We start from the raw sequence: 25,083 nt of genomic DNA on the forward strand, positions 1-25,083 counted from the left end.
CGGGGACATCGCCTCAAGAGGCCTCCCTGCCTGGACCCCCCTCTCCCCCGTTCTGGGGGCTGTCCGGTCCGCTGGGCTCAGACCCCTCCCGGACGCACGCAGCAGGGTGCTTGGTGGGGAAGGGTGGGTGAGGCCCCCAGTGCCCACCTGCGTTCCGGACCATCAGAAAGTGCCCGGACCTTCCGCTTGCGCTGGACCTCTGGGCCCACCGTCCCGCTGGCCTCCCCCTGACACTTCCCATGGCAGGTCACGCCCACGCCACAGGGGGCTTGCAGGCTGCCCTCCAGTGTTCACTGGGCTTCTCTGGTGTGTTGGTGACGTGCCCGGCACCGAGGATGAGGCGTGGGCCCTCCGGGAGCCCGTGGAGCAGAAGCATATGAGGTCCCGGGCAGCAGGTGTGGGTGAGGCGAGCAGGCTGGCACAGACACACAGGTCTCCCCGAGTAGAGACAAATGTGTAAGTTTTAGGCAGAAAAGAGGAAACAAAGCAGGGAAATGGTCCCCTGGTGGGGTGGGGTGGGGGCTCCCCCAGGGACAGGGGTGGCTTGGGGGTCTCCCGGGGGCGGGGGATGGGACGTGGGCCCCAGGGAAGACGCCAGATCCTCCGAAATCCCCGCAGACTTTACAACAGCCACGACCCAGGAGGACGTCCTGAAGAGCAGACAGGGGCAGATGTCATCCCGACCCCTCCAAACAGATCCCTGTGTACAGAGAGCCACCGTCTCCACTTGAACCCTGGTCCTCACAGCCCCAGACGTGGTACCAAGTGTCCCGTTATCACGAGCCAAGCTGGGGACGTAGGTTTTCGGGTTGCTTACGTGTTTGAACTTTAGAGCAGAAACATGGGGAGGAAACCCCGCAAAGACAGAGTCGCGTGTGCCTGCACATGCGTCAGTCTTCCCTCTACCTGTGCACGCGGCGGACGCGTCCTGGGCCCGCCGGCTCCGCACACCTGTAGCCTCGCGCTGCCTGGGGCGGCGGTCTGCCCGTATCTACCGGAAGATCTTGATTGCAAACAGGGCCCGACACATTGCAAATGCACACGCTTTCATTGTGCCTGAGGGGGGACCTCACGCGTCGACCGCTGACGCTTCACCCTCAACAGCGGTGCCACGAAGGCCAGTGAAAGCCACCCACACAGACACGCAAGCTGCCGGGGAGTCGGCGTGCCTCTCCAGAACAAAAGAGCAGTAACTTCCTGCCTCCGTGGGAGCGCTGGGGCGGGGTGAGACTTCCTGCTGGCCCACAGCCCTTCTGACGCCCAGAGGGAATGGGGATCATGCCTTCCCACAGGGGGACTTGGCGGAGGCCGGGTCTGCCGCCACGCCGCTTCGGGTCTGCGTCCACCAAGCACGAGGGGCCGGCCTGCCGTCCACGTCTGTGTCCGCGGAGATGCCGGAGGCCCCTCCTGCAGCCCCTCGGCCCTGCCTGGCCTCCCTGCCCCGCCGCCGCGTTTCCTGACGACGCCCCGTCCTGCGCGGCCACCCCCCTGCCGCTGCCCCCTTTGGACTTCCTCGTGAACAGATTACAGGAAGGGCCACGTAACAGGGAGCCCACACCGGACGTGTGGCGTCCGAGCGGAGCCCCTCCAGCACCACAGGGGCCTCGTCTGGAATCACAAACAAGAGCAGATACCGGCTATGTTTCTCCACCCGCGGAGGGTGTCTACGGGGCACGCGGAGTAGCTTCAAAGCTGAGACGCCAGTGGCGTCCCACGTGTTCGTGTGGACACGGCCTCTGTGGGCAGCACGGTGCGGGGAGGCGGGGGGCCAAGGAGGCCCTCCCCACCAGGTCCATCGGCGCCACCTCCGCGGAGCCCATGCCGGGGCCGGTGCGCGGTTGGCACTAGGATGGGTGGTGGTGGTGGTGGTGGTGGTGCTCGTGGTGGTGGTGGTGCTCGTGGCGCTGGACCGCGGGCACCGCACAGCCCTCCCCCACCAGCGGGGGCGGCGGGCCCCGCACCCCCTCGTGCTCCAGCACCGCCTTGGGGGGCGAGTGGCCCTCCCTGCCCCTCTGCCGGTAGCGCTTGTGGCCGTAGGGCTGCGGTGGGGGCTGGGGGGGGTGCTGGCCGTCCTGGGGGGCGGGGGCCGGGGCCGCCGGCAGGTGGGAGCCGAAGGCTCTCCCGGGCTTGCCTCCGCCGGGCGCCCCAGGTGGCCTCCCTGAGCCCTTGGGGGACCTCAGAGGCTGCTTGTCCTGCCCCTTCAGGAGGGGCTGCGCGTCCAGGGCCCTGGCGGGGTCTGCAGCCGGCGGGGGCTGGTCGGCCAGCGGCTGAGACCTGCGGTGGTGCGCATCGTGTGCGTCCGCCTCCTGCGAGTGGGACCTGCTCTGGGGGTGCACGGCCTTGCCCTGATGCTCCTGCTTGGCTGGTGCCGGCGGGGACCCTGCAGACACGGGCACCCCTGAGACCCACCCCTGACACCCTGCGCAGGCCTGGGACGCGGGACACCCTGCGAGACCTCTGTGGGGCCCGGGACATTTCACGCCGGAGCAGGCACACCCCACACACCCGACTGGGACGCCCACGTTTGCATGCGGGACTGTCGTGAGCTTTGTCGCAGGGACCCGGGGACCCTTGCGGGGAGGGGGCTCCTGTTCCCGGGGCGTCCACACACGGGACTTCAGACCCCGAGCGCTGGTCTCCGGTACCTACCAGGCCCGAACTTAGACGTGTAGTTCTCGATTCCGGCCAGGTCCAGGTAGTGGTTCCTCCGCTCCGTGTTCTCGTCCATGCGGCACGGGCTCCGTGCACAGCAGGGGTGGGGGTCGGCGCCCGGCTTCCTGCGTGCACCGTGGGGATGAGGGCCTGAGTGCTCGCTGCCTCACGGGCCACAGCAGGCCCTGGGGGGACTGGGGGACGCCTGGGCCGGGTGGTCTCCGGATCCCGGGCAGGGGGCCTCTGTCCGGCACCCACTGCCCCAGAGGGGAACGGGAGAAAGGCCCTCGAGGACGGCCAGGTCCCCAGCCAGCCCCGGGGACCCCAACAAGACCCCAGCAGCACCACTGGGAACCCCATTCGGAACTTACGGGGGCTCCAGCGTCCTCCCGGCTAGAGCCTGCAGCCGGGATCGGGCCACCGCCGTGCGACCTCCGCACAGCCCGGCCGCCAAGACACCACGTGGGACCGCCGGGCGCCAGAGCAGGTCAGACGCAGGGTCCGAGGCCAACCCACCGCTGCCCTTCAAACCTCACCCAGCACTCAGACACTGAATGCGCTCAGCTCCAGCAGAGCGCCAGCCGCCAGAGGGGCCCCCAGACGGTGCCCTCACCCTGACAGCGGGCAGTGCCCGGGCTCCTCGGCCGGCATCCCACGCTCCGCACCCAGATGCCTGACTTGGTGGCTCTGTCCGGAGGGGACAGCCTTGAGGCCTGCAGGCGGCAGGGGTGACTAAGCTGTTCCCACTGAGGACACCTCAGAGGCAGAGCCCCCCACTCACCTGACATGTGCCGACAGCCTCTTGTCGGCCCTCCGGGGGTCCTCGCTGAGCTCGCCCTCCGTCCTGCAGTGAGTGGGCTCCCGGTCTGCGGGGCGGGGGGGGGGGGGGCAACCCTTCACTCGCTTAGTCGTTGACTCGCTCAGTCACCCACTCACTCACTTGTTTACTGAACAGACAGCTTGCCCTTGGCGGGGATGGGGCACTGATGGTACACAGAGGTGATGGGGAACCAGAGGCTCAGGAAGTGAGCGGTCCACGCCGTGGGGACGGGGTGTGCAGGACAGGCTGCTAGAGGGAGGAGGTGGCTGCCATCTAAAGCAGGGTCTCCGGGGTGTCTGAGCAGGGGAGCCCCTCACCTTGGCCTGGGGGAGGACTCTCCTTTCTCCTGCTGGAGGACTCGGGGCTGACGGTCAGTTTCACACGGAGGGTCCTGCTGCTGCCAGAGGAGTGGCTGACGGAGGCGTCGACGGCCTCACAGATGGTGTGCATCAGGCTGGACACGTCCTGAGGACAGCCATCAAGTCACCGGCACAGGCAGATGGGCGGGCGGCCCTCTGCTGCCTCCAGGCCATCTGCCTGATTCACACGGCCTCCCACACAGACCCAGGGACGCCCACAGAGCTTGTCTCAGCGGCCTTTTTGTGCCCCCGAATTTAGCCCAGCCCGTGCACCGGGCAGCCTGGGACAGCCCTGCTGTTATTGGGATCGCATCTCTGGGACCCTTTCCATCTGAAACTGACTCTATGTTCAAAAGACTTAGGAATCAGATAAACTGTCAAAATTTTGCTCGTTAAGCCAAACACGTCCTGCACGCACAGGCCGGCAGAGGGGAGCCCCTGGGACTCTCAGCTGCCCCCCAGCCCTGACCCTCCTCACTGGCCGCCTGGGAAAGGTCCGGGCCCCCCCCACTCCCTGCAGGGCAGGGCTCTGAGAGGGCAGGCGGGGAGGGGGCAACCTCTGTGTGTCTGCTGTCCCAGCCTTCCCCGGGGGCCGCCTGGCACCTCACCTCCCTGGTGGCTATGCCATTGTTGTCGAAACCATAGAATGTGAACGTCCACTCCTGATGGTTGTCCTCCTTCACTGAGACGTCACACTGGAGCGCCTGCAGGGCACATGGGACAGAAGGAGGCAGGCAGGATCGTCCTCACCCCACACAGGGGGGCCTGGGCCCTGGGCCCTGCCTGCCTTCCAACACCAGCCCCTCCCCCACTCCAGGCAGGCAGGCACAAACCATAAGTCGGGACCTCCTGGGATGGGGGGGGCACCTAAAGGGGGGGAGCACCATCCTGGCCCAGGACCTCCCGAGGGGGGGAAGCACTATCTGGGCCCAGGACCTCCTGACGGGGGGAGCAGCATCTTGGCCCAGGACCTCCTGAGCGGGGAGCACCATCCCGGCCCAGGACCTCCTGAGGGGGGAGCAGCATCTTGACCCAGGACCTCCCGAGGGGGGGGCACCATCCCGGCCCAGGACCTCCTGGCCCAGGACCTCCTGACGGGGGAGCACCATCCCGGCCCAGGACCTCCTGACAGGCAGGGAGGAGCAAAGACCTACATCGATGTTCAGGTGCCTCTTGCCCAGCCCTCGTGGGCCCTCGCGGCTTGCTGCTTTCTCTCCATCAAGCACGCCAAAGAGCTGTCCTGTGCTGCCTCGGCCCTCGGCTTTCTCAGGGGTGACTGCCACTGGAGGGAGGAGAAGGCTGGGAAGGGTCCTTTCCAGGTGGGGCAGAGGGATACGGCAGGTGTGGCCAGGGAGCCCTGGAGTCCTTGCCAGCCTCTGGTCCCCTCCACCAGGGTCCGAGCTGAGAGCCCACCCCCCAAGGAGGCACCAGGGACCTGTGAGGAGGGCGGGGCGGCCCTCACCAGGGTTAACCAGGTGCACCCTCCTGCCTCTGCCCCCCCGCACCCCTGGCAGCAGTGACTTTGGAGCCCAGGGGAGGAGGCCCCCTGCAGGCCAGGACAGGGAAGTCCCTGCCCGAGGGGGGCAGGAGCACCATCCGGGCCCGGCCCAGGATGCTCCCTCTCCCCATCTACTGGGTCCAGTTTCCCCTGGACTCCAGGACCCAGGGGATGCCTGTGGGCTGAGCGTCAGTGGGAAGCACCCAGTCGCCAAACGAGTCAAGCGCTCGTTTCCAGGCTCGTTTATTCTCTGGGAGAGGAGCTCAGGCCTGTCCTGGCTTAGCACCTGCTGGCAGGTGTCCATGCTGGTGGGAGTGGGGGGCGTGCTCAGGGCCTGAGCCCCCAGCTAGGAGGGTCTCGGAGCCCCTCTGAAGGCAGCCTTGCTGGTGAGCCTCCTTATACCCCACACGATGCACATCTGATGATAACCTGTCACGCTCCACGGGCGGACTACCCCACTGAGGATGCAGACGTGTGGCCGGGACTCTGGCCAGTCAACATTTCCCAGCTGACCGTTCCCGGCAGCCTTCTGCTGACACAGGATGTCAGACCCAGACTTGACCCTGGATTTGCCAAATGGCTTTTATACAAAGCCTGGCCATCCCACCTGCATGCCGGCTCATGGGGATCCAGACACATAAAAGGTCAGAGGCCCTTGTGACTCCAGCTTTTGCTCACATCCCTAGATCCAAAACCCAAGTCCCCTAAGCCACGCAAGGAGCCCTGAGAGAAGTGTTATTTCGAAGTATATTTTAAGGCCAAATTGCCTTTCAGACCGGGGACAGTGGCACCTGCGACAGCCCCCTGGGTTGGCCCGGGTTTCAGGGACATGCCAAGGCGGGCTGTCCCGTCACCAGGGGCTCAGCTCGTTCTGGGCGCAGTTCCTGCTCGTGCCCTGGGTCAGGCTTATCGATGAGGTTCGGGGAAGGAGACTTACCCTCTAGGGGACACTGGTCCTCCCAGAAAGGTCCCTCCTGCAGGTCCCCGCTGAGCAGCTCCTGCAACAGCAACAGGACAGCCAGATGACACAGCTCAGCAGCAGAGACCCAGGCACGAGCCCTGGGCACCGGAACCGGACGCCAGCCTCCCGGGCTGTCATATGCTCTCGGCTGAGAGATATGACCTCTCCACACCTCACTGAGCCTCAGATTTTAGAAAGCAACCCCCACCCCCCGGGGTCATCCGGATGCAACTGCACCATGTCCGGAAGATGTGGCTGCCTGTGCGCGCAGCGGCTGCTGTAGAATGCGCCCCGCGTGCCCGGGTCGAGTGGCATGGCCTTTGCCTGAGCCCGCAGCATAGCCTTTGCTGTTAGAGGACAGCCCGGCACAGGTGCCGGGCTGCCCTCCCCTTCGGCTGCCAGAGCCCAGGGCGGCGGCGGCGGGGAGGGCGTTCGGGGCAGCCGGACGGCGTGAGAGGACCCCGTAGTCCATCTCAAGGCCAGTTACGGAAAAATGGGGAAAGATCCTCAGCACATCCGAGCGGCTTCGGCAGGAAAGCTACTGAATGGAAGTTCGGGGAGTTGCATAAATAATTCACAGAAGCAAACAACGTGGAGAAAGAAACACCAGACGTGACCGGGGAAGCCTCCTTGAATCGAAAGGGCCCCAAGATGGTGTGGAAACCGGCCACCCCAGGAACCGGCAAACCTCCCAGGGGCCTTTGTGGGGAAGTGACGATTCTTGTCCCTGCGACTGGTCATTTCAGACAGATTCGTCCCCGTTACACAGACACCCTTAAATCCGTGCTGCTTTGGCTAAAGAGGGGGACAGAGAGCTTGGATTGGGACACATCAAACCCACCGCAGCCCCTGGCCAGATGTGCTGCGGGCCCTGCCCAGGGGGCCCCAAGGGGCCGAATCCCAGATGGCAGGGTCCCATCAAGAAGAGGGCGTAACCATCTGCCCCTCTGGGAGTCCCAGCAAGGGCCCACCTCCCACAGCAGCGCCCTCCCCAGCCCGCCAGGGTGCCCCCGCCCCTGCCAGAGCGGCGACAGCCTGCCCACACCCTTCGCTCCCCGCCAGAGGCCACGTCTCTTGCTGAGACCACCCCCAGCTCAGACTCCTAAGCTCCTCGTCCTCCCTAGCAAGTGGCCCCTCACCGGACAGGCCCTGGAGGAGGCCAGGAGAACCCAGCTCCTCAGGGGAGGCCTGCCAGATGCCCCCACCGCTGCCCATGGGTGCAGAGACACTGGGAGCTTGGACGAAAAAAGTAAGCTTCCGGCCTCCCCTGAAAAGCCAGAAGGTCCAGCCACATGTTCCCAAGGATCCCCAGGACCCTCCGCCCCTGGGGATACCCCCACACCATCCCCCACCCCTGGGGAACCCCCACGCCATCCCCTACCCCTGGGGGGACCTCTCTCAGGCATCCTTCTCCTGTGGGGGACCCCCACGCCACCAGAACTGTGGCCACGCTGGGCCAGCCACCCCGTGGTGTTAGGTCTGAGAGGTCACGTGCACGTCCTGGCCGGGACCAGCTCCTGTCAAGGCCATGTGGGTGTGGGGGTTTGGGGTTCTGAAAACAATCCCCCCAGGAGGAGTCTACTTTTCAGATTTCAGCATCTGTCTTTCCTGGAAACCCATTTCTCTCACCCCTGGAAATACGCTGAGGAAAACCACTTTTCTAAGACCTCTTCCTTCTCAACCCGCTAAAGCGTGGGCTCAAAAACTGCTCTCTGTGGAATAATGCTGAGCATTCTGGAAGGATCTCATGGGTCTGCTGTAAACACAAGGCCATGGTGAGAACATCCTGAGCACAAAGGGGAGGCTCAGCTTCCGCCTCAAAGCCAGGCTGTGACCGGAAACGGGGGGCAGGTCGGCTGGACGGGACAGCGGTGTGTTTGCTCCCCAAGACAACACTCGGCCTGCCTGAGAGCCGGGTTCTCCCCCGGATGCTCGCTGTGTGTTGAGTCCAGAGGAGTGACAGCAAGGACCTGAGCACGTTCTGTTGTGACAAGAATCCAGCATCTCCACGGAGAGCTGGGCTGCTGGGACCCACGGTGAGCGGTGGGCGCGTGCCTCCCTCCACCTCGCCCCTGCCAGCTGCTGCCCTGTGAACTGCCCCTTCTTCTGTGTTAAAAAAATGCAGAACTAGGGGCGGCTGGGTGCCTCAGTCGGTTGGGTGTCCGACTTCAGCTCAGGTCATGATCTCACAGCTTGTGAGTTTGAGCCCCACATCGGACTCTGTGCCGATGGCTCAGAGCCTGGAGCCTGCTTCCGATTCTGTGTCTCCCTCTCTCTCTCTGCCCCTCCCCTGCTCACGTTCTGTCTCTCTCTGTTTCTCAAAAATAAATAAACATTAAAAAACTTTTAAAAGGCAGAATGGTCCACTCAGTGCACCTCACAGCTACCTCGTGACTCCCGACCTGGAGCCCTGGAGCCTCTAGGGTCCTGGAAACGTTGGCCTGTTCCTCAAATGTAAGGTCAAGGCTGCTTCCACTTCTGAGGGGCAGGACTGGGAGAGAGGTGGGAGGGAGGTGGGATGGGGAGTCCAGGCAGGGGTGAGAGGTGGGGCGAGGGTGACAGATGGGGTGGGGGTAGGGAGGGAGAGGAAGACAGATGGGGGAGGCAGGGGAGGGGAGGGAGGGGAAGGAGGGGCCCCGGGCAGGTGTGTTGCTGGCATTTTCCAGAATCAGATGCTCTTGGCATAACAGCCACTGGGGCTCCCCAGACCCTCAGGGGAGGGTGGCCCGAAATGCCGGGTGGCCCCTCACGACCATCTAGAAGGTGCTGTTCAAGTATCCCCATGAAGTCGGAAACAAGGGGGGGTCCCTCCTCGCAGGCCCCACCGGCACGTCCGGGGCTCCCGGCCCCTCCACGGCCACACCACCTGCTCCCCGCCACCGTGGCCCAGCTCACACCAGCTCCACCCCGCGCTGGGGGTGCCAACCAGCCAGCAGGGTTTCTGACCATCGGGGATGTGATGACAGGAGAAGCAGGTGGCTCTACAGCAGAGCAGGGAGGGTCTTCGGGTGGCTGGATGGGAAGGAGCCCTCTCAGCCTCCAGCGCGCGGCTCCTGCCGTCGGCACCGCTGACCGGCCACGGGACTCCCAGAGACCAAGGGCTGCAGCGTCAGGAGCCCCCAGGACCACCTCCCCCGGGTTAATCCCGCCGACGGGGGCCGCCCTGGGTGCTGGGTGGCCGGGTGGGAGGCCAGGCAAGGAGCTGCCTACCGTGTGGCGGAAGACGGTGGAGTGACAGGGCAGATGGGGGTTTGCGGGCCCAGGAGGGGAGGCCGAGGGGTGCAGGGCAGAGGCCCGGCGAGCGCTGCGGGTGGTGGGGGCCTCACGCTCGGGTTCTCGGGGTTCAGGACACGGGGCGGGATTGACATGGGGTAAGAGGTGGGGAGTCTGGGCTCAGCACGCAGACCCGGGCCTTGTGGGGAAAGGCAGAGAGCGAGGCCAAGTCAAGGGTCAAGAGTGCAGAGCCCTGGGGGGGACGAGGGCCAGGGCGGGAGGCTGCAGGGGTGGCGGGGGACAGGAGCCCCAGCCCGCGGTCCCATGAGGGCCCCTGCCTCCAAAGCTCTTTGAATGAGAAGAACCCCCACGCCTGCCTGCCAGGAATCCCAGGCGGTTGGGGGTCTGGGGGCGCGTCTGCCCACACGCGTCTCGGCACCCGGGGTAGCGTTGCCCCCATACTCTGTTTTGACGAGAGGAAGGCAGGAAGGCGGAGACCCGCCATCGGGTGGAGTGTGACCTCGCGGCGACCCGCCAGCGAGTCTGTCTGGATCGCCTCGGGCGGCTTTGAAGTGTGCCTCTCGGTTTCCGCAGCTAAACAGTTTCAGATGTGACACGGCGGCTTCACGGGCTTGATGATTCGGACACGCGTGCTGAGGCCCAGGGGCCCCGCTCAGGACTCTGGACCCTGAGACCAAGGCTCCCGGGGAGGCGGGCGGGCTTCAGCTTCTGGTTCTTTCTTTCACAATGACAAGGCTTCCAGATCTGAGAGCGGCCTTTCCAGATTTTGTCCATCGGTGCTTCTAGGTTAGGGCTGTTTCATCAGACTTTGTAATCACCAATCTGGAATTTATGTCTAGAAACCCAGTAATTTGGGGACCAAATTACCCGAAATAAATGTGTCTGTCTCTTCACACGCCAGCTCTCTGCTGGAACTTACTCCCCACATGAGGTCGGACAACAAAAATGGTTCCTCTCTGTCTCATCCCCAACACGGTTTGCCATAAAATTGCTTGTTTTATTAAGAAAAGACACAGAATGCATTACATGCCCCGCTTCCCCTGGTCTCTAGAGGTTAATAGCACCCACTCCCCCCAGAAAACACCCTGAGACTGTCCCCGAGGTCCCCTCGCTTGGACCTTGCTGGAGAATGGTTGCCAAGCGTGTGGCGGGAATGGCTGAGAAACCACAGCACGGGGGACAGGAGCGTCAACCCAGGACACGCTGCGGAAGACGCAGCCCAGCAGCCGGCCCCAGTGCATGGGGATGTTGGGGGGAGAGGACACATACGTGTGAATATACATGTGTGGGATGGTATCTCATGTGCACACACACACGTGTGCACACGGGTATGCACATGCACACACATGCACACACACACTTCTACCCCAGATAATTGAGAAGGGGCCATAAATATGCTAAAATCATCCCCAGGGACGTTAGCATCGGGAACTGTTTTCAGTCTAACACTAAATGTTAGAGAACACTTTTCTCAGCTGACCTGCAGACTTGATTGTCTGCTCCCAAACACGCCTGCTCCTGTCTCTGTCTTCAGAGTTAACGATTTAAAATTTCCCAGAAAAAAGAAAATCAAGGGTGACTGACCTTCCATATCCTGCTGCTGTCCTCTGAGCTTACTGGCCAGAGGCCACAAAACACAACACAAAGCCCCCCATCCCCTTGGGAAGCAGCTGCACCCCAGGCCAGTCCTGTGTAGACAAGGTTGAACGCACCAGGTTTAAAGTGCAGACCCAGAAGCCGGCTCCCCTCTGTCTGAATCTTCCCCGGGAACCCTGACTTCTCCCGTTCTTTCATTTGTATTAAAGCCTTATGTTTCCACTTCACCGGAAGACTAATCCCAAAGCTGGAAAAGAACCCAGGGATTTTAGGTCTCTTTTGTTCGTTTTTTACTTTAGAAGGCGCCATCTGCTCTGTGAAGTCCGTGTGCTGAGCGGAGAAGAACGGGCTGGGAGTGTTGAAGGGCTCCTATCTGGTTCCGGCACACGACCCTGAGGACTGGGCTACTCTGGGGAAGGTGATACGCACCGTTTCTTCCTCTGGAACCTTCTTGCTCGTGTCACGTGCAAACACAGCCCTTGAGCTGCAGGGACGGATGGCCCCCCCAGCCTCCGGGGAGACCCCTGAGCTCAGAGGGAGCAGCTCGTGCCGGCCATGCCCCTCCTGTGCCCGCACCCCTCCCACGTTCAAGGAGGCCTGCACACATCTTAGTTGAGCAATGATCTGGACTCAGGAACTGAGTGCAGGACTGCAAGTGCAAAGGACGAGCCCCGAGTGCAGGACACACGCTTGCCGGGCCGTTGGGCAGGTGACACAGCGCAGTGGTTCCCAGGATGACGACGGGATCCGCACAGTCGCCTGGTCACACTGCCCTCTGGCCCGGGACTCACCCCACCCGGTGTCCCCCCCATGCCCCGCTGTCTGACTCCCGCAGCCCGTGAGCAGCGCGGGGCCCGCCTGGGTTGGGTCCCGGCCGCACGACTCTATGCAGGGCGACCCCGGGCAATCCCCTAACCCTACCGTGCCTTGGTTTCCCCTCTGCGGAAGGGGGAAGTGACTGTTGTGACGGGCGGTCCTGACCCTGCCGCTGCAGCGAACGGGTCGCGTCCAGAGTTCGTAGGCGAGGCCTGCAGGTGTCGGCAGGGGCTGCAAGGCCCCCCTGCCCCCCCGCCACGAGACTGAAAGATGTGTTTGCTCTGCCTGCCTTAAAATTTCTCTCCTTGTTGTTGGTTTTCAGCAATTGGATTGTCAGACATCCTGGCACAGTTTTCTTCGTTTGCCTGAAGGCACGGAGCACCTTCGGTCTGTGGTTTAGAGTTTTTATTACGTTTGAAAATCTGGGGCCGTATTTCCTCAAATCCTTGCTGCTCTCCTCCTTCTACGCTCTCTAGGCGCGTCGGACCAGGACGGGGTCCCGCAGCCCCCGGCGCTCTGCGCACACGGCCGTGCAGGCCCCTCTCTGTGCTCCGTCTTGGCCCACGTCTACGGTGCCGCTGGCCGGGCGCTAGCCTCCCGTAGGGAGAGGTCACTGACGTTGCCCGCCACTGCGCGCTGCTCACTGGGACGCCGTGTCCTCCCGTCTAGAACGTGCGTCCGCACTTCCCACCTCCGGTGACGTTTCCTCTACCTTCGTGAACACGTGAGACGTGTTACCGTTTTCGTGTCTTCTGGGCTGTTTCTCAGCCCTGTTATGGTTCAGTCTGTGCCGACGGATTTTCTTCAGGTCACGGTCATGAGGTCTCAATCATTCACAAGACCGAGCAATTTCGATCGCACGCTGCAGGTCGGGCTGGATTCTGTGGGGGCACAGCGCTGTTTTGTCACGCCGTGCCGTCCCCCGACGGCCCAGCCTGGATGCACTGCCGAGGGGACCTGACTTCCCACACCTGTCTGGACCCCACAAGCCGCCTACACGCTCCTGGCGGCTCCTTCCCAGCTTCTCACCTGTGCAGGTCGGCCCCCACCTGGACCCGCGGGGACCCCCTGCCCCCGCTCTCCAGGCGGCCCCTCCTCTGCCGGTGTCCCCGCTCCCTCTTCCTACGCTGTGACCCGGAAACCAGCGCCTGCTCCCCGTGCCTCCCAGGGGTCACCGCCCCGCGCTGCGTCGTCTGACGGTCGCTGTGTTCCGTGCTCTGTGCAGTCTCCCTGCTGTGTGAGGCAGGACGGCAAACGCAGTCCCTCCATTGTGACATCGGTTTCCGGGCAGCTGGGTCAGCGCCTCCGGCCAGCCCAGTCCCCGGGCCTGCACGGCCCTCAGCGCGACGCCCGTGGAATCTCGCCCTGGTGCCTCCCCTCAGCCCAGCCACTCGCCGTCTTCACTCCTCGTCTCTAGGGAGAGAGGGCAGCCCCTGTTCCCAGCTTCAATTTGCCCTCGTTTTAGGAGGCTCTCCCTCATCCCGTGAGGCACGGCGCGTATCACTCCCATGGTGCACTCCCCCGTTTCCACATTTATGTGTCGAGAACGTGTTGCACACCGCCCAAGGTAAACCATAGAAACGCTAGTGCTAATGGTCTGATTGGCCTTCTTTCGTCTAAAAGGATTCTTAACAATTTTAAAAGCCAAGCCCCCGACACACACACGTGAGTAGGGCGTATACACCCATATCGCACTCTCACACTGATCTGGCTGACGACTCCTTCAAACACACGAAAACCGCCGTGACCAACCCCAGCCGCGGAGGGAGGGGACACAGAGTTGGCTACACCCCAAATGCAGCCTCCCGGGGCTGTACTGTCCACGTGGCAGCCACAGCCACGGCCACGTGGCCATTTAAATTTCAACGTATTCAAATGGAACCACATTAGAAATCCATTTCTCTGTTGCTCCAGCCACATTTCAAGCATGAGGGTGACCCCTGTGGGCAGTGTGGGTACATCCAGTCCAGTTCTACTGGACGGCGCCTAGTCCCATGCCCCCACCTACAGATGGAGAAACTGAGGCCTGGGGACGTGTGCAGGCTCCCCAGGCCACAGGGAGAGCCAGCTGGACCCTGGCCCGCCCGGCCATCCTGCCTTGCCAAGGCCTCAGTGAGCGGCTTCAGGCCAGGACCGAAAGCGGGGCCCACTTTGCACATCCGGAGGCCCTGACGTCTGACCTGCTGCATCGTGGCCAGGAGTCGACCGCTGTCGGCCATGACCCTGACCTTGGCGCCCTCGGCAGAGCGGCTGTCTAGGCCCGGGCCCCACCCTGCTCCCAAATTCAGCCTCCAGGCAAGGGCTGTCAAGGGCACTGTGCCCCCACGCTGGATGCCCCGGAGGCAGGCAGAGGGAGGACAGCCGGTGCCCAGCCCCGCTCCTCCTGTGCTGTGGTTCACGTCCCGGGTCTGAACCCGGTGTCTGGATGTTTTGGGTCACACTGTGGAGGGCGCTCTGCAGAATGAGAAGGCAGGTGCCAGCAGGTGCCAGACAGAGAGGGGTCCCGGGCCCCGTGAGGAGGGCCGCTGCACGAGCAGCAGAGGGCAGAAAGGGTGTGCGCAGGGTGGCCCCTGCCCTGCAGGACATCTTGGGACAGCCCCTGAGGGGACCGTGTCTGGGCCTCCACTCGGGCACTCGGTCGAAGAAAAGCTGCAACCTCCACAGCCAGCCTATGAAGGTGCCTGTAGAGAACGCTCGTGTCTCTGGTAGCGTGCACCGAGCCACGTCTACCCTTTCCACCCCATGTCCACGGGACCATGGGGTCCAGGCTTCACCCACACCCCAGCCCCCGCCGCACGGCACACACGCCGGGGGTGGGAGCCCACACCCCGAACGGTGCACACGCAGGAGCGGGGAGAGCCTACGTGCCAGTGGAGTGTGCTGTGGGCCTGAGCGTGAGAGAGCCCGCAGCAGAGGGTCCTGGCCGTCCCCCGCCAAGGAAAGAGGCTCCCGAGTGCAGATAAGCAAACAGGTTTGCCAAAGAGCCAATAACACCGATGCACGGCTACCGAGGTGTTTCGAAGCCTGACAGGTGACACGCATGCCTCCTCTGGGGGCACAGCCGACCTGTGCACCTCGTCACTGCTGAGGTCCCCACGTGACGGCAAGCCGAACTATGCTCCCAGTTCTCTGCCCCCCCGCGGCGTGACCAGCTCTCTGACCGCCCCCCCGGCCCCGTGACACAACAGACCTGTCACTCGTCTTGGTGGCCATCTCACGCTGCCACAACAGGTCCTCGTGGGGTTCCACAGGAAGGACGTGTCGACGCTCGTGTGGAAGACGGACACGCTCAGGCATGACCTGGGGCGTGACCTGGGGCGTGACTTGGGCCAGGCCCTGCCTGGTGCCTGTCTCCTTACAAGGAGCAAGAAGGGGGCAGTTAGCCACCAAGAGCCCTGGACAGACATATGGACGGACGGACCGCTGGCTCGTGTCCCCCTGCAGAGCGGCTTTTGTCTGGGCCTCTCGTGGGGCTGGCTTCCAGCGCTCTTCCCCATTTCCTGGGAATCCCTCCAAGCAACGATCGCTGCATTGAGATCTTTCTGGAAACCCTGTTCCATGCCCAGAAAACAACTCCAGGACCTGGGCAAGTGAAGGCCAGTCCTGAAGCCCGCCCCCCCCACCCCCCACCCCAGAGCACACAGATCACTCTATGCCTGTGTGCTTCCACTGGGTGAGGTCTGCAGACCGGGAGGGGCCCGGAAGCTTCCGTGGTTCAGCCTGCCCAGAGGGGCCTGTGGCCAAGCGCAGAGAAGGAGCAGGTCTGCAGAGGCCCAGGATGAGACAGCAGGTGCCCGTCCTCCCAGGAGGGACCCCAGGGCCTGGTGAGCGCAGGGCAGGCTGGAGTGCAGAGGGCACCTGCGGGGACACAGGGACACAGGGCCCACAGAACCTCAGAAACCCAGCTGGGCCGAGGGGCACTCAGATGTCCGCAGGCAGGGCTGAGCCAGAAGCCACACTGGGGCGGTGGGAGGTCAGGCAGGGGGGCCCACGACCACGAAAGACCCGGCTACACTCGGACTCCTGGGGGCGTGGGGAGGCTCCTGTGCAGGGGTGCGGGCACCTGGCTGAGCGGGCAGCAAAGGGGCAGAGGCTGAGTGGGAAGCCAGGGCCTGCAGGGGTGTGCATGGCGAGGACACAAGGGTCTCAGCCTGGTGGAGACCAAGGCTGGTGGAACTGCTGAGTGACAGGGAGACAAGGGCCCATGGCGGCCAGCCAGTCGTCCTGCGTAGATGAGGGCGTGGGCACAGGGCTGGGGAGACACCTCAGTTTAGGCCCAGCACAGCCCTGGGGGACAAGGCCGGCAGGCAGCTGGACAGATGCTCCTGGGCCGGGCAAGGTTGATGGACACTCCTGACATGTAGCTACCAGGGGGCAGGAAGAGACCCCGAGGAGCAAGAGTGGACGGGCCCCGGGACGGGGTGCTGGTCACCCAGGCCAGGAGCCCAGAGGATGGGGCTGTGGGCACCGTCCTCTCCCGACACTGAGCGTGAAACCCTGACCTCACCAGCAGGAGGCGAAGAATGTGCCAGAGTCCCACAGCCAATGGGCAGCAAACCATCGGGTCTGGAGAGAGATCAGCGCTGCCTGAAACCTTCCCACGACAGCCTGGGCTGTCCACACAGTGGGCAGGGAGCTGGCGCAGGTGGGACTGCCTTCAGAGGGAGGCTTCAGGCTGGGGCTGCGGGCTGGGGGCTGCAGGTTGGGGGCTGGGGGCTGGGGGCTGCGGGCTAGGGGCTGCAGGTTGGGGACTGCAGGTTGGGGCTGGGGGCTGGGGGCTGGGGGCTGAGGGCTGGGGGCTGGGGGCTGAGGGCTGGGGCTGAGGGTGGGGGCTGGGGGCTGAGGGTTGGGGGCTGGGGGCTGGGGGCTGGGGACTGCAGGCTGGGGGCTGAGGGCTGCAGGCCAGAGTGTGTGGAGAGGAGGGTGAGCTTTGGGGAGCACAGTGGAAGGTGCGGGAAGGAGGGCTGGCTGTCCAGGCCCCAGATGACAGAGAAGGAAGGACTGAAGGGCTGCTTGCAGGGGTCCCTCTGGAGGGTCAGGCTGAGGCAGAGAGAAAGTAAGGAGAGCCACCCTGGGCCTCCCCTGCCCCTGAGCTCCTGGCAAGAGGCCAAGTCCCAGAAGGACACAGGCTTGGGACCCGAGACCCACGGTTACAGGCGGGCCCAGGTCTGGGGAGGGTCCTGCCATCATGGCAGGGGCTTGGGGACCAAGTCTGGTGGCCTCACCTTCCCGACGGCAGGGAAGGCTACTGAGTCCTGGCCGTGCTCGGAATCCGAGTACTCCGAGAAGCTTTAGCGGCCGCGCTAACATAATGTCCAGGGTCAGTTTTGATGTTAAAACTGGTATGTGGCTTCCCTTCTCTGATTCAGACCGAGTTATACTCTCCTCGGAGGACATCGCAGAATGAAAGGAAAACAGATCCTTCCAGTTCCTGCTGCTATGGGCTGCCCAGCGCCTCAGGCAAACTCCAGCTAGCACAGCAGGTGGGACAGAAGGGACCCAGTGTGACTGGAGCGGAGACAAAGGCTGCCGGCGGGGCCCCCGAGGCTGCAGGGGTAGCACAGGACACAGGTGGGGTCCCTGTGAGGACCTGCATCCAGTCTTAGCCGGGCTTCTCAGCAGAGGGGCAGCCCCCGCAAGGGTCCCGACACAAGCCAGCTCTCCGTTCCGACAGGTCACTGTCACACATGGTGGAGCGTCCAGAACGATGGCTCTGGCCTCACGTGGAAATTGGACGGTGCGGCTCTCCCGTTGAAGGCGAGTGACCCCACACTCCGGGTACCTGCACCTGGGGTCAAGTTGTACAAATGAGGCGGCACTGAGCCCGTGAAGGCCCATGGTCTCCCTGGGGAGCACCAGCCCAGCCCCTGGGAGGGCCTGAAGGTTCCAGGCAGGGGTCTTAAAAGGCCTCCCAAAAGCTGACGTGTGAGTAGACACCTGAAGGCGGGGAGGCGGTGAGCCGAGCTGTGCGGATGGGCTTCCAGGCAGAGGGCAGCACGTGCAAAGGCCCTAGGGCAGGACCAGGGAGGAGGCAGGGGCAGAGTGGGTGCCCCTGAGCAAGGTCAGAGGTGAGACGCAGGGAGGGGTGTCAGCCTCTCAGATCTTCCTCCCTGAGGAGGTGCTGGCATCAGCCCTGTGTCCCCAAAGCCCCTTCAGCTCCGAGGTGGAGGGCGGGTCGCAGATGTGTGTGGGCGGCGGGGCGTGGGGAGCAGGTCACAGCAGAGGCGGGGAGAAATGGCCGATTCTAACCCTCAACATCAAGAGCCTGAGTTGACAGGTTTCCCGAGGAACGGGGTGAAGGTGGGACAGGCGGGGGGACAGGGCCTGCTCGCTGGCATGGAGAGAAGGAGGAGCCTGCGTCCTGCGGGTGGTCTGGCTGGAGAGTGTCCTTGCCACCTGGGCACGCTGGTGCCTGTGGATGCATAGCGCCCTCAGGGTCTACCCGGCCCAGGGGCTTGCTGGCCTGCGGGGGTTCCTGAGGTCTCCCGCCTCGAGCTACAGCTCCACACCCCTGACTTGGCCCCAAGTCAACGCCAGCTGTTCCGGGTGCAAAGCGACCATGTCACGATCCCTTTAACAGACCCTCCGGGAGGGCCCACCTGCCAGCCGCCCTCCCTTCCAGGCTGGCCGCGGAAGAACCTAAGCTGACCCAGATGGGGCCAACCAGGGATCTGGGGAGCGCGACTGCTGTGCCTCAGCAGCCGAGAGCTTGTCTGGACACCAGAGGCCTGTCTGCGTGTGCCCAGCACTGCTCAGTGTTCCTGCTCAGAGAACGCGAGTCTAGAGGTTCGTTCTGGGATCAGCAAATCCCGAAACAGCTATTCAGCTGTGGCTCAGTGTGGCCGCACTCGGGTCGGCCTCAGAACAAGGGCCTCCGCTGACGCGTTAGTGTGAAGGCCGCACCAGCCTCGACGGGAAGCTTTGCTACCCACGGCTGCTGCTAGTCCCTTTTAGGCCAAACAATGAGGAAAGCAGCGCGTTCCAACCTGGCACGTCGTGGAGCTGTACCGGGCGGAACGGTGCCTCCCGGAACCCGCGTCTCCCTGGAACCTCAGATCGAGACCTTATTGGAGAACACGGTCTTTGCACATGTCGTCTGTTAAGATGGGATCGTGCTGGATCTGAGCAGACTCTAACCAGTGGCTGGTGTCCTTGTAGGAAGAGGAGGGGACACACAGAGACACGAGAAAAGGCCACATGTGGACCTGGGAAGGGATGGGGCTGTTGCGGCCACAAGCCCAGGGACACCGGCTGCCCCCGGAGCTGGAGGAGACCAGGAAGGACCATCCCGCAGAGCCATCAGGGAGGCACAGCGCTGCTGACAGCCTGGTTTCGGACTCCCCCCCTCCCACCCCGAACCAGCACAGAATAAATGTCCGCGGTTTTAGGCAGTTTGATACAGCAGCCAATACGGGTAGCCCGAGGCTGCTTTTTTATATGATTATTTTAAAATACTTAATTCTAGGGTGCCTGGGCGGCTCAGACGGTTGAGCTTCTGACTCTTGGTTTCGACTCAGGCCATGACCCCACAGCTTGTGGGATCAAGCCCCAAGTGGGCTCTGTGCTGACAGCGTGGACCCTGATTGGGATTTTCTCTCTCTCCCTCTCTGCCCCTCCCTGCTCGCTCACTCGCTCCTTCTCAAAAATAAATAAGTAGACTTCAAAAAATAAAATAAATAAAAGAAAATACTTCATTCTAAGCCATTCCCAGCACGTGCTTACATTGATCAGCTATCAATCGACTCCGGAAAGATGTGGAACCCAGCGCCCGGTGCCCAAATAAGACCAGGGGTCCAGCTTCCTTCAGGAAGAACCACCCACACCCTCCTGCTGGGGTCAGGGGCTGATCTGCTCCAAACTTCACCTGGGGACCCAGGGACCCCACAGCAGTGGGCTGGACCCTCCTGGGTTAAGCACACACATGTGGGCGTCCCCAAGGACCAAGAGGATGCCGCACCCCAAGATGGTCAGGGCCCGCTGGGCCTCCCCACAGGCCAGCGAGCCTCCAGCAGGCCTGAGAGAAAAGGAACAGGAGAGGCAGCGGGGGAGAAGGGGGCGCAGGAGGAGCTGAGGGGGGTTTCCCTGAGAAGAGCGGGGGCAGCTGGGCCCCTCAGATGCTTACACGGGAGCCCACAAGTGCAGGGGAAGGAAATCGGTGCTCGGATGTGGGTGTGTTCACCTCACACTCCTCTGGGCCCCAGACCCTGTCCCCGGCTGGCACCGGCTGGCCCATCCGGTGGCCCCATGGCTCCACAGGGCAGCATGGACACTCGGGGTTGACACTCGGGGCTTTGCTCAGCAGCGAGACGGGCGTGTGGCCTGCGGGCCACTGTGGGTCCTGCCTTCACTTCGTGCAGAGACCCCGGCACGGCACTCCCAGCGCGGGGACCACCCTGGTGCTTCTCTGAAGCTCCCCGAGGGCGCCTGTGGATGAGGAGGCTCCATGCTCCCTCAAGCCACCGCCCATGAAGACACAAGCCGTCACAAGCCCGCCTGTCCCCGGGGCGGGCGGCCGCACCTGCCATGTCTCCCGCAGCTTGCTGGGAGCTTCTCGGGAGACCAGCAGCCCCGGGAAGTGCCTCTGCGACCACGGTCCAGCACGGGGGACAGGCTCTGCCGGCCAGACCCCGGCCCACCGCGGCCAACACAGAGGGGTCCTCTGCCCTGGCCCCCGGCCTCGCCTGGTCCTCACCTGCCGCCCCGAGCTGTCCCCACCTGGAACCACCACCCTGCCGCCCGAAGGCTGTGCCCCCGCTTTAGAAACAGCACCGTCAAGTGCTTCTGGTGCTGCTGCCCTCGTTCCTGGTAACGCCCTGCATGTACGACCCGAGGGACCCCCTTCCGGGGTCCTCTGGGCGGCACCTGCCAACACCCCCGCGTCACGCGGCACAGCCTGGCCCCGCGGGGGGCACTTGGCAGAAGAGACAGGTCCTGCCAGTGTCAAACCGTAGCGTCTCCCAGAAGCAACAAGGAAGACCGTTCCAGACCTGGACACAGGCGGTCCAGCTGCCTAGAAAATGCTAATATTTACAAGAGTGTTTTAGACGTGCGCTAAGTAGGCACCAGGGGCCAGCATGGTGCACGGACGTTAAATGGGGGAAAACCGACCTCATTTCCTTTATTTTGGGGGAAGAGGGGGACAGGTGACAGGAGGTGGGCACACACTTAATTTCCACCAGGTGGTTCGCCACAGTTCTGGTGACCACACAGGGCAGCTCGGTCGGCACGGAACCACTGACCAACTGCAGAAAAGGCGCGTGTGCCCCCGGGGCACGCTGAACACTCCAGCTGGCCTTCCCCGGGCACCCCTGGGGGGCAGGGCCATGAACAGAGCTGGACGGTCAGAGCAGAAGGGAGCAGGACGCCAAGCCGTAAACAGGAGGAACGTAGGGCCCGACCCCCAAATGTCTCTGACCGAGCGGTTTCCAGGGTCCGAGCCCGTGCTGGGCAAGAGCCGCCCAGGCTACGTTCAGGGACGCGGTGGCTGCAAGGACACCAGAGCTGGAGCGAGGTACACCTGGGCCAGTGGGTCAACCTGGGGCTGGTGCCGAAGGCTCACATCCCCGCGGCCAAATGAGGGAGACACAGTAGAAGCCACGCTGTTGTTTCAAAGCCGAAATGTCTTTCAGGTCATTCTGCTCTTCCTGTACCCTGGTGTTAAGACACCTGCTTCCACCAGTGAGCTTGGGCGGCTCGAACAGCACACGCTGGGGGCTTGTAAAGACACTCAGTTCTCGCACTTTGGACACCAGAACCCCAAGGTCGAGGTGGGGGCAGGTTCCGTGTCTGGTGCGGCCTCGCTGACCCTTAGATGGTGCTTCCTCGAGTGTCCTCCCACAGCGGATGGGACAGGGACCTACCCCTGTGGGGCCACTTCTGAGGGACGAACGCTGTCACAGGCACTCTGTCCGCACGACCTGAGCACCTCCCAGAGCTCCCACCGCCTGACACCATCACCCCAGGGCCAAGCTTCAACAAACAGACTCTGGAGGCACGCAAACATTCAGATCACAGCGGAGCCTAGAGGGCCCTTCCGGGACCCGTTGTCCTGGAGGGCCACCCCGGGACCCGCGGGCCCGGAGGGCCGTTCCAGTCTCAGTCCCGTGCTCTCATCGGCAACAGCGTGTTCCCTGCAAGCCCCGTGGCCCAGCAGAAGCAGGCCGCTTGGTGCTGGGACTGCCCCGCGTGTCCCTGCCACGTGCCCGACGAGTGAGTGCGCTCGCCCGGAGACCTCCTGAGCGCACAGAGCCAGGCCCTGTGCCCACACCCCCAGGCCTGACCTCGATGTGAAGTTACAGGCAGGTGACGTTTGACCGACCACGTGGAGGACGGCCGAGCCTTGATGAGGCTCCAGCCCCTTACTGGCGCCTCTCTGACGAGGGGAAAAGGCAGAAACCAGCAGTGCTGTCTGGTCCCCGGCATGGAGGGGCACACATCCATCCAGCGTTATTACGAGGTACCCAGAAAATGCCCTCTGGTGCATTCGCTACTTCACGGCACTCCCAGAGAGCACGAACGTGACTCCAGGGTGTCTCCTTTTCAGGACATATCTGAGCCCTTTCTCAGGACCCCGCTGCACAAGTGTCTAAACAGACGTGGAATTTTTATTTAGCAACAGCCAGAAGAACGTCCTTCAAATAAGGGAGCTGATGCACTCTGCCTGCCGTGGACTTTGGGGGTGTGGGGGCAGGCAGGACAGGGGCAGGGGCCTCGGCCACCTGGGGTGGCCCTCTACAGGGACCCAGTTCACGCCAATGCTGGGACCACCTTCTGCTTGACAAACTGTGGGTTTACTTTACTCAAGGTCCCCCCGGTACCCCAGGCAGGGGCCGTTCTCTGCTTCTAGACGCAACGCCTTTCAAACCCACTCTGCCCAACGGCTGGGTCTTGAGCCCACAGTCGGGGCCCCTGGCTGCGCATCTGGAGCCTGGCTTTCCCATGAGCCTCCCTGCAGGCCAGTGGCCACCCACCCCACAGACGGGAGAGGCGGTGGTCTCAGACCCCAGTGCAAGCCATTGACTCTGAAGCACCTTGACGCCCAGCCCCCGCCCCCGCCGCCTCCAGCTGGGATCCTGAGGCCCTGGTGCCACAAGACCCCAGCCTGGGACTCAGAGGCTGGGCAGGGACGGGCTCTGGGCCCAGCTGGGGACACCCTGGCGGCGGGCCACCTCGCAGGTCCGGACCAGGGGTCACAACTCTGGTGCCCGCTCCCGGGCCCGCGCCTACCTGCTTGCCGCCGACGCGCCGCTCTGCCTCCTCCGCGCCTTTGTGGCCACTCGCGTACGCGGACACCGCGAAGCTGTCCCCTGCGGCCGCGCGAGCGGACGCGCGGGAAACGAGGCATCGAGGAGGAAGGAGACGCGCGTCAGCCCCTGAGCCCCGAGCCGGGTCCCCGCCCGGCGCGCCCACCCCATCCCCGCGCGCCCCGGGGCTCACGGCTCAGGGACTGGGGTCGGGGTGGCGGGGGGGGGGGGGGGGGGGAACCTGCGTGCTCCCGGAGCCCCCGCGGCGGCGTCCCCGCACCCCGCGGGCTCTGGGCTCGGGGTCCCAGCCGGCGGCAGCCGCGCGCGCTCACCTTCGGGGCTCTCTCTCTGGGGCGCTGCGGCGCGGCCGGGGCGCGGGGGGCCGCGGGGAGCCGGTGAGTGGCCTCGCTCGCCGCGCTTGGACTGACACTTCCCCATGCCGCCCGGGGCCCCGCGCTCAGGGGCGGGGCGGGCGTCCGCGGGGGGGCGCGTGCACCGGGCACCCAGGCGGGGTGGGGGGGGGGGGGGACGGAACGCGGACGGAGAGGCGACGACGGCGGCCCGGCGCCCTCTGAGAGCGCGCGCCCGCCCGCGCCCGGGCTTTAAGCGCGGCCCCCGCAGCGCCCCCCGCGGCCGCCGACCGCAGCGCATCGCGGCCCGCCCGCCGCCTCCTCCGCCAGGGAGCCCTCGAAGGGGCGCGTGCCGCGTGGGGACGTGGCGGGACGGCGCCCGCTAGCGCGAGGCCCTGGGACCAGCAGCCACGAGGCTCTGGGACCAGCAGCCACGAGGATGGGCAGGGCCCTCCGTGGACCGGCGGTCCTGTGCGGACTCTACGGAGGGCAGCTCCAGACCCCTCACCAGGCCATCCCCGGTCGGGACCCCCCGTTCTAGGGGAGCCCGGAGGACCCCCGTTCGCAGGGGAGGACCCTGGAGCACCACCCCGGGGCACCGTAGCTGGCGGGGGCGGGCTTTGGCGGGGGGTGGGAGGGGGCAGGAGGCTCTGGGGCGGACCTTGGAGAGAGGTATGAGGAGGGCAGGATGACTCAGTCCGGGCCTGGCTCCTGTGAACCCGCGGGCTTCTTCCCCAAAGCTCCGGCCCCAGACCCTGCCTCACATTAATCAAGGACAAGGAAAGGGTCGCCTGGGTGGCTCAGTCAGTTAAGTGTCCGACTTCGGCTCAGGTCATGATCTCACAGTTTGTGGGTTCGAGCCCTGCATCAGGCTCCGCGCTGACAAACAGCTCAGAGCCTGGAGTCTGCTGCGGATTCTGTGTCTCCCTCTCTCTCTGCCCCTCCCCCACTCATGTTCTGTCTCTATCAAAAAATGAGTAAACGTTAGAAAAGTTTTTCAAAATAAAGGACAAGGAAGGAGCTGCCTTGGAGGGACACACCCTCACCCTTCTCCTTTGGCCTTGGCTGCAGCAGAGCCTTCCCTGGACTTCTGGGCAATGGTGGAGGGTGTCAGCTGGCCCTGGGGGGCCCCAGGCACCCTGCACCCCAGGTCAGCTGCACTCGCTGCCTCCACGTGAGGCACAGGGCCACCTGCACACCTTTCCTCCACTCCGCCTCCTTCCCGGAATCATCCAGCTGCGGTGCTGGCCCCTCCCCCAGTGCCCAGCCCCTCAGCACTCCCTCTGTTCCCTCCCTGCAGCCCTCACCCTGGGAGGACTCCTCCACCCCTCACCCTCTTCACTTGCCTCCAGAAAAACCATCCTCTCTCACCTCTGCCCTGGACCCCAGCTCGCTACTCCCACACGACTTCCCCCCTCGTTTTGCCTCAACCTTCCTTGCCCACTGAGCACTGGTTTCAGCTCAGCAGGTGCCTGTAACCCCATAGTCATTCCCACATTTCTGATCTCCGTGGATGTCCTCACCATGGCCCTGTTCGAGCTCTGAGTGTCGGAG

General features: G+C 64.0%; 1 protein-coding gene across 1 annotated transcript; it reads right to left on the reverse strand.

The window, feature by feature from the left end:
* Window positions 1-1,034: 1,034 nt before the first annotated feature.
* On the reverse strand, window positions 1,035-23,671 carry NKD2 (NKD inhibitor of WNT signaling pathway 2). Its single transcript, XM_027073476.2, has 9 exons — window positions 23,512-23,671; window positions 23,163-23,242; window positions 6,267-6,327; window positions 4,986-5,113; window positions 4,440-4,535; window positions 3,790-3,937; window positions 3,434-3,518; window positions 2,650-2,777; window positions 1,035-2,380 (listed from the first exon to the last, which is right to left on the reverse strand). Exons 1-9 carry the CDS (start codon window positions 23,615-23,617, stop codon window positions 1,845-1,847), a joined length of 1,368 nt encoding a protein of 455 aa, XP_026929277.1. The 5' UTR covers window positions 23,618-23,671; the 3' UTR covers window positions 1,035-1,844.
* Between the last annotated feature and the right edge of the window lie 1,412 nt (window positions 23,672-25,083).

This window comes from Acinonyx jubatus, chromosome A1 (genome assembly GCF_027475565.1).
Source record: "Acinonyx jubatus isolate Ajub_Pintada_27869175 chromosome A1, VMU_Ajub_asm_v1.0, whole genome shotgun sequence".
Classification (NCBI taxonomy): domain Eukaryota; kingdom Metazoa; phylum Chordata; class Mammalia; order Carnivora; family Felidae; genus Acinonyx; species Acinonyx jubatus.